The sequence below is a fragment of the Lolium perenne genome, chromosome 5 (genome assembly GCF_019359855.2).
Source record: "Lolium perenne isolate Kyuss_39 chromosome 5, Kyuss_2.0, whole genome shotgun sequence".
NCBI lineage: Eukaryota > Viridiplantae > Streptophyta > Magnoliopsida > Poales > Poaceae > Lolium > Lolium perenne.
Genome location: NC_067248.2, coordinates 119,031,241 through 119,039,543, shown reverse-complemented (window position 1 = coordinate 119,039,543; position 8,303 = coordinate 119,031,241). Strand labels below are relative to the sequence as shown.

The following is an 8,303-nucleotide window of genomic DNA, read 5'->3' as shown; positions in this document are numbered from 1 at the left end:
CAGCTCTCCTGTTGTTATTCAAAAAAAAAAAAACTCAAATTGCAGGAGATGAAACTGAATGGGACTGCTTCGAGATATAGGACGCTTGAATACTTGATGTAATTTTCCCGATATTTTGGTTGTACTTTCGAAGTTTGAAGGGCTTTGTATTGGAGAGGCACCTCCTTGTTATGTTGTCCTCGGACACTTCCTACTCAACAAATTTTCATTTCGAGCTAAAAATCTACGGGGTGTTAAACCAGTTTGAATGATCAAATGCGGTTTCGCAAACGAAAAGTAGCGGTTGAATGCTCAAATCACACAAAAACTCAGTGTCGAGAACAAAACCACACGAAAATTCGATTTTACACAACTGTAACGCGCCGCTAGCTAAAGAATCGTTCCGGCACGCACGCACGCACGCACGCACACAGATTCTGCTGGATCGACCAAGCGACGTCACCCCCCGCGCTGCTGCCGCCGCCTCCTGGCCACGGCCACCGCGAACGCGAGCAGGATCACGGCGGGGGCGACCGCCATGCCCAGCGGGAACCTGCCGCGCCGCCTGCCCCTCCGCCGCCCTCTCCCGACTCCTCGTCGCCTGCCATTGCCGCGGCCTCCCGCGTCGTTGTCCGATTCACTGCCTGTACCTGAGTCGTTGCTGTTCTCGGGCTCACTAGGCGGCGATGGAAGCGGTTTCTCTTCGAGCTTTGGCTCTGGTTTCTCTGCCGGTGGTTCGACCGGCGGTGGCTGCTGCACAGGTAGCGGTTCCACCGGCGGTGGCTCCTCTACCGGTGGTGGGTCGACCGGCGGTGGATCCTCGGCGGGTGTTTCCACCCGCGGCGGGTCTTCAACCGGTGGTGGGTCGACTGGCGCCAGAACCTCGGCGGGTGGTTCCACCGGCGGCGGCGGTGGCTCCTCCGCGGGTGCTTCAACCACAGGCGGTGGCGTCGGTGGCTCTGGCTCCTCCGCGGGTGTTTCAACAACAGGCGGCGGCGGCGGTGGCTCTGGCTCCTCGGCGGGCGTTTCGGCGACAGGCGGCGGCGACGGTGGTTCTGGCTCCTCGGCGGGCGTTTCGGCGACAGGCGGCGGCGACGGTGGTTCTGGCTCCTCGGCGGGTGTTTCGGCGACAGGCGGTGACGACGGTGGTTCTGGCTCCTCGGCGGGTGTTTCGGCGACAGGCGGCGGCTTGGGCTCCTCGACGGCGGCCGGTGGCGCCTCGAACGGCTGGTCGAACTCGACGTCGCACGGGATGTCGACCGGCGGGTCCGTCACGTCGTCGGCCGGTGGGTCAGGCACGAGCACTTCTATCGGCGTCTCCACCGGCAGCTCCGTGTACACCGGGACCTCGAACACGACGTCGCACTCGATGTCCACCACCGGGGGCTCCTCGACCTCCACTGGCGTCTCCACGGCCACCTCCGTGACCACGGGATCCGGCCCCTGTACCTCCACCAGCGTCTCCACCGGCACGTCCCGCGGCGGCTCAGGCTCCTGTATCTCCACCGGCGTCTCCACCGGCAAGTCGCGAGGCGACTCGGGCTCCGACTCGGACGACTCGACGTCGACCCAGTCCTCCTGCTCCAGCTCGACGCTCGACGCATCGTCGAGGTCGACCTCCGTCGCGTCCGACGAAGCATACTCCCAGTCCGTGCTCTCGACGTCAAGGCGCGCCTCCCCGTCGTCCTCCTCGGGCGGCGCCTGCTGCCGCAGCTTGGGCATGATGACGACCAGCAGCTCGTCGTCCTCCTCGAACCCGACGGTGATCCGGCCCACCTCGACGCCGGGCGGCACGTCGAACGTGCGGCGGAACCCTTCCACCGTCCGCCGGTGCGCCACGCGCAGCCGCCTCCCGGCCGCCGCGGCCTCCACCGCCAGCCCACCACCATAGTTCTTCCTCGCGCCCACCACGACGCCGATCTCCCTGCCGCCGTCGCCGACGCGGACATCGATCTCATCCTTGCCATACCCTGCACGCACGCATACGTAATTACCAACCCACGCGTACGTGCTGGCATCAACAGCCGGCCGGTAATGAACGGTGCAGCCAACGTTTGCCGAAGACGTGCTAGCTTACCGGGGAGGTGTGCGAGGACGAGGAAGGCGGCGTCGGTCTCGGTGGTGGTGAAGTCGAAGTCCTCGCCGGGGACGGCCGGCCGGGTCTCTTGCACGGCGAGGTCGAGGTCCATGGCCTGCCTCGTCCTCGTACTGTGTGTGCACCATCTGTCGCGCACGCGATGCGGTATGGTTTCGTGTTGCTACAACAATCCCAAGCGCGCGCGTGTGGATGCTCTGGACGAGGACAGGTAGTACTAGGGTAGGGGCCAAGCTTCGATTGCACGTATGGCATTGCTTTGCAACATGGGTTTGGTTTTGGACCAGATGCTTTACACTACACTTTGGGCAATGAAACCGGGTGAGAATAAATTATGGCACATGTGATACAAAACTATTCTTCCCCTTATACAATGATTGAGTACATGCCATAGTTTTTATAGACACATAGAAAATTTTCGAAGAGGTCTCTTACTAGAAATCCTATGAAATTGTAATATAGGAAAGCAATTCAAAAGAATTTCTCAGAGTTCAATCCTTTAAATCAAATGGCATCTATAGGGAAATTTTCTATAGGTAGGATAACAACCCTACAAAATTCTTTTGAAGATCCTTTGAATCAAACGTGCCCTGATTAATGAGGAAGACTTGACAGTACAAATGGTTTGGAAGAGAGAAGTAAACCGCAGTGGAAGAACAAGGAGAACAATAAACTCGCAAAAAACATGCCATGGTATTCGCCGAAACTTTTTTTGCCGCCATGACTTGGGGTTGTTATGGAAGAATTGTGTTCCTTGGTTAAATTCGGTAAGGAACAATTTTTGCACCCTATTTTGGGTGCAACTTTTTGGTCGGTCAATTTCACCCTAATTTTTGCACCCGCGATTGATGATGAAAAGAAGTCTCCTTAATAAATCGGAAACAACGACACGTGCCCGCTCAATCTGCAGGCTTCCTTGTACTTTATAATCTCTCGGGGCAAATTCTCCCCTTTCCACACTTCTTCCTCACGTCTTTTTCCTCCTCATTCGTCCTTTTCGTTCATAGCTACTGCGCCGCCGCCGTTTTCATATCTTCTTCAGATCCCACGGTGAAGAAGAAGAAGAACCCCACTCTCGCCACCATTGCCGCGAGCAGCAGCGCCGCAGCCAAGACTTCTCCAAACCCGCCGCGGAGAAGCACGTCAGATGCTCCTCCCTCAGCTCCGGCGCTGCCAGCGCCGTCAAGCTCCACGGCCGGGCCTACCCCTGGCGATTGGCCAGCTTCTACCACCACGAAGCGGGATGAAAAGAGGGCCCGGAGCCTCAGAATAATTTCCTCTGACGAGGGGAATGTTATTCTTCCAGGTGCGATTTCACGGCCCAATCCTCCTGCCGGTTTTACTGTGATGTTCTTATCCTTCCTGTACCGAGGTCTTTCGCTCCCCGCTCACAAATTTCTTCACCATCTCCTTCGATTTTATGAGATTCAACTATGGCAGTTAACTCCCAACTCAATCCTTCACCTTGCCATCTTTATCACTCTCTGCGAAGCGTTTTTGGGCATTGAGCCCCACTTTGGTTTGTGGAAGAAGATTTTCTTCGTGAAGAGATACAACAACAGTGGTGGGTCCTTCATCATTGGTGGAGTTGGTTTTGTTGCTCGTAAAGAAGTCAAATACTTCAACTTCCCAATGAAAGAATCCGTGCAAGGATGGAGGCTGAAGTGGTTTTATATCAGAGACTCATCAGCAGCCGACTCCCAGCTTCCCCAATTCTCCGATGTTCTAGAGGCCAAGCCCAATAAGTCTTGGAAAATATCCTCTCACCCGATGAGAGATCAACAGTCGACAAGTTATTTGATAGATTCCTTCGGATCAAGGATCCGATGGTCAAACCATGATAGGCACTGAGGTAGCCGTCGTGTTCTTAAAACGTCGAGTTCAGCCGATCATGTCTAGGGCCCATCCGATGTGGTTGTATTCGGGTCCCAGGGACGAGACTAGAGTAAATATCGCTGAGTTACCCGAAAAAGAACTGCTTGACGAGGTCCGGCGTCTCACCCTCTTTAGCCAGGAAGATTCAATCCCACTTATATCTCCTCAACCGCCATTTTGACGCTGATCATCTGCCAATCGAGGTAAATTTTCCCTTTATGCTCTTATTGTCCTGTTTCCTTTGATTATTTCAACTGCCATTATTCTCATTTTTCAACTTCGACAGGTCCTTATGGCTCCCGAATGTTTGCAAGACCTATCAAATAATTCTTCCGAGAAAAGGGATTCCTCAGTCCTTGTAGGGTCCCATACTGAAGGAAATGCAAGTCCGATAAATGATCATGACGATCCGATGAATCCCGAAGCTTTTTCCTTCAATCCTCAATTCTCTGCTGATGACATAAGTGATACAGCGGGGTCAATGCATCACGACGACGCTGATCGTGCTGCCTTTGTTGATGCAGCTACGGAGAAGGCCGAGGCGCTACCTTTGAAGAGACCATCCAGCGGCTTTGCCGACAAGGATGATCTTTCTGATCTGTAAGTCCTTGCTCTTTTTTTCCAGGGTTGTGTTTTGTCTTTGCAATTCATATCCTCTTTTGACTTTGCCAATTTTTCACTTTTGTAGTGACGAGGGTTTCATCGAGCCTCCGTCCAAGAAGACTAAATCTTGCACCATCCTGCCGAATCCCGCAGCCTCCGAGGCTTCGGCCCCTGCTGCAGCCCCCACGGCCCAGATGTCGACAGCTTCGTCCCTTTCCAAGGGGAAAGATATTCCTTCGACTGCTGCAGTTACAGCTTCTCCTTCAGGGAAACCTGTAAGCCTTTCCTGCTTTAATGTAACATCTTCTGAGTGGACCTTGATCAAATTATTAGTTTTTTGACAATTACCTCTCCATCTGATAATCATTTTTCCTTATTTCTCAAGGATTTGTGAGCTGTCATCTCTTCTCTGGAGGCTTTCGCCTCCAAATACACTTCTCTGGAAGTAGACAAGGCCCAACTGCAAAAGGAGGTCAAGTCTTCTTCCTCGAAGTTGGAGGCCGCAATAAAAATGGTTGCCGAAGCCCGCCAGGAGGTTGACTCCCTGAAGGAGGAACTCGAGGAGCTGAAGAAGAGGCTGAAGGATGAAGAAGCATCCAGGCTAGCTGCCGAAGCTCGGGTGATTGAGAAGGATGATCTTCTTTGCCAGTCTTCCTTGGCCTTGCTCAGTAATTCCCTTTTTCGCTCTCTCATCGATTTTTGCTTTGCAATTTCAATTTTTTTTGGTTAATGAACTCCTCTTATTTCGTTTTTCCACAGAGGCTGCTGACATCCCTATCGAGGCTCTGGACGAGCTCCCGAACAATTCTCCGGCAAATGCTCTGTCGATGACCCTCGCGTCTCACCAGCTCGTTCGAGACCTCCTTCGGAAGGGTAAGGGAGCCATGGCAAGGATGCACTCAATGATCTTCCCCAAGATTGATCAAAACAAGACCTTGGGGCAGCTGATCGACGCTTTTGTCATCAACACCAGGGCGGTTATCGAGGTATTCAAACGTACTTCACGTACCTATGGTGCCCTCCTAGCCTTCCAACTTATGATGGGTCATGGCTTCAAGCCAATATTAAAGAGATGTCCAAAGAGTTGCCGAAAGAATAAGATGGGCGATTTGTTGACTTGGGTGCTTTTAAGTCCTCGACACTTAAGTGTGCTCGCCAGCTCCTTGAGCTGGTCTAGGCAAAGAAATCATCCATTGGTCCAAGCTTGTCCAATCAGACCCAGACCCCCTGATTTTATTCTTGTAATCTTGCTTAGTTAAAACAATGTCCTGTCATGAAAATTCCATGGTTGTAACGAATTCCGTGCTCGCAATGTTGTCAGTGTACTCTTGCTATAACACTTTTATTTGCACGCTCCCGATGGGAATAAATTTCAGCGTTGAATCCATATAATCCATCGTGCCTTTTAACAATGTTTTGCAGGTTTTTCATGTGCCATCATTTACCGATGATTCTTGGGTGCTTCCTCTGAAGGTGATCGACTCCAGCGCATGAAGGATCGAATCGCTCAGATGGAAAAAGATATGCGTAGTACATATGCCTTGGCTGCCATCATCAAGAAGAAGAACGAGCTTGCGGTTGACGCAGAACGCTATGCCCTCAATGAATTGCATAGAGCCACAGAGAGTTTGAACTGTAAGTAGCCTTGTCTCCTTGCTCCTTGTTTTCTCATGAAAGGCATCTTCTTATCTCCCTTCGTTTCTTTTTCTAGTTATAGCTCTGAACCCAACTGAGGAGAACAAACGGATTCAAGAGCGAGTAAATGCATTGACCGAACTATCATCTTTAGATGAAGTTTTTTGGAAAAAACACTCGAAGGCTTCCACCGTCGCGAAGTTCCAAGACCGGGTACAACAGGTTCACCGTTTCTTTGACAAGTGCTATAAAGGGCTGAGAGTGATCTGGAAGACGGTGGTCCCTCCTACGCTGTTGACTTTAATGTCGGAATTCGGCAACGCCAAGAAGATCCAAAACTTGGTTCGAGCACAACTTATCGCAGGAGCGAAAGCTGTGTTTGCCCTTGTTATTTCCTTTCACCCTTCGGCAGACTTGCTGGCGATTGCCAATGCTGTAGGTGAATTGGGGCCGCTTTACCCGAAGGTGGACCTTGCCCATTGTTGTTGAAAGGCTTGAAGGAACCCCGACCGCAACCGAAGAAAAAGAGACTCTACAAGAGTAATTCGAAGACATGCCCCTATTGCAAATAGAAGACTTCGTTACTTGCTACATCCGAATGTTCGGATGTTTGTGGTTGAACTATTTTTATCGGCAGATGTATATACATGTACCTCCACCGTGTTAGTGCCGTTGGCAAATTATGAAGGAGTAAATCTTAATTACTCGTTTTTGCATCTGTAATGTGATGCGTACGTATGTTTGTTGGCAGCAAATTTTTGAGTGATCAGCTCGTGTTGCAGGTCTTGCTAAACCCGTTGTATGTGCAACTTTGCTTTCAACCGATGCATGTCTTGAAAGCAGCTCCCGAATAAATCGGTGGCACTAGATCTGCCAATGACTCCATCGCTCTTTGATACTTCTTTAATTTGAAGTACCGAGTGTGGGTCGTTTTCGTACATGTTTCTTGATCCTTGCTATTTGTGGCACTCTTTGAGGCATCTATAGCGAAGGAGGAGAGCGAGGTCCCCGTTGGTTTTGCATCATAGCGCTCGTAATTTCAGAGGCTTCTTTAGAGTGCAACCTCCGGGTGTGTTTTCCATCGAACGTTGTTCGTTGTAACAAAGTTCCCGACAATGTAGTTTGGGTGTCCCGAATTGCTGCAATCTTTCAAAGAAACAAAACTTAAAATCTTTGTTAAAAAAGTTAAGCGAAAAGCTAAGGGGCAAAAAGACCCTGCCGAAAAGAAAGGCAAACTAAAAATAACCCTGTCCATCCTTTTAAGAAAGGGGAGGGTTCTTCTTATCTTCAAGCTTGTCTGATGTGTCAGTGGCTTTAGGAGCATTACTGGTTTCATCAGGAGCTATCGCGGCGATTGCCAGAGTTTTGTTTTCTTCCATGATGATCTTGCCGTCAGCTGCCGAGGTTTTCACTGTCGAAGCTTCCGGAGCACGGTCGGCTGGCTTCTTCTTCGTCTTCCTGACGCGTTCATCTTCCTTATTATCGAGTGCTGTCGATTTTGAAGGGAAATCGACGGTTTCCTGTCTTAGCCCAAACTTTGCAGCAATCTTCTGAAACTCGCGATCACAATTATCCGAGCGTGAGAAACTTCCGTAGACGGTGATGTTTGTTCCATTGTTCCCAGGCATCTTCAGCTTGAGGTATGCGTAATGTGGCACAACCATGAACTTGACATAAGCTGATCTTCCGAGTATAGCGCGGTACTGTGATTCCCAGTTTACTACTTCGAACTCGATCTTTTCCTTCGTGAAGTTGTCGAGTGTACCAAAGACAATGTCCAAGTAAACTTTGCCAAGAGAGTACGCCGGTAAGGTGGGAAGAATCCCATGAAAACAGGTGTCTATTTCTTCTACCATCCTCATTGTGATTCCCATACTTTTGATTGTGTAAAGGAATATCAGGTTTAATCCGCTTCCACCGTCCATGAAAACTTTGCTCATCTTGAACCCCCCGATTTGCGCCTCAACCACTAGGGCACCGTGCCCTGGCTTTGGAATTGTCATCGGATGATCCGCTCTACTGAACATAATGCTTTGGGATGACTACTCGATATATTCAGCAATATTAGCCATAATGCTTTCTGCCAGGTTGATCTCTTGGGTTGTACTTGCTCGAC

The 8,303-nt window shown here is 50.8% G+C and overlaps 1 protein-coding gene across 1 annotated transcript; it reads right to left on the bottom strand.

The window, feature by feature from the left end:
• Positions 1 to 272: 272 nt before the first annotated feature.
• On the bottom strand, positions 273 to 2,261 carry LOC127299731 (uncharacterized). The gene is made up of 2 exons (XM_051329763.1): positions 2,057 to 2,261; positions 273 to 1,949 (listed from the first exon to the last, which is right to left on the bottom strand). The coding sequence occupies exons 1-2, from the start codon at positions 2,166 to 2,168 to the stop codon at positions 439 to 441; spliced, it is 1,623 nt and encodes a 540-aa protein (XP_051185723.1). The 5' UTR covers positions 2,169 to 2,261; the 3' UTR covers positions 273 to 438.
• Between the last annotated feature and the right edge of the window lie 6,042 nt (positions 2,262 to 8,303).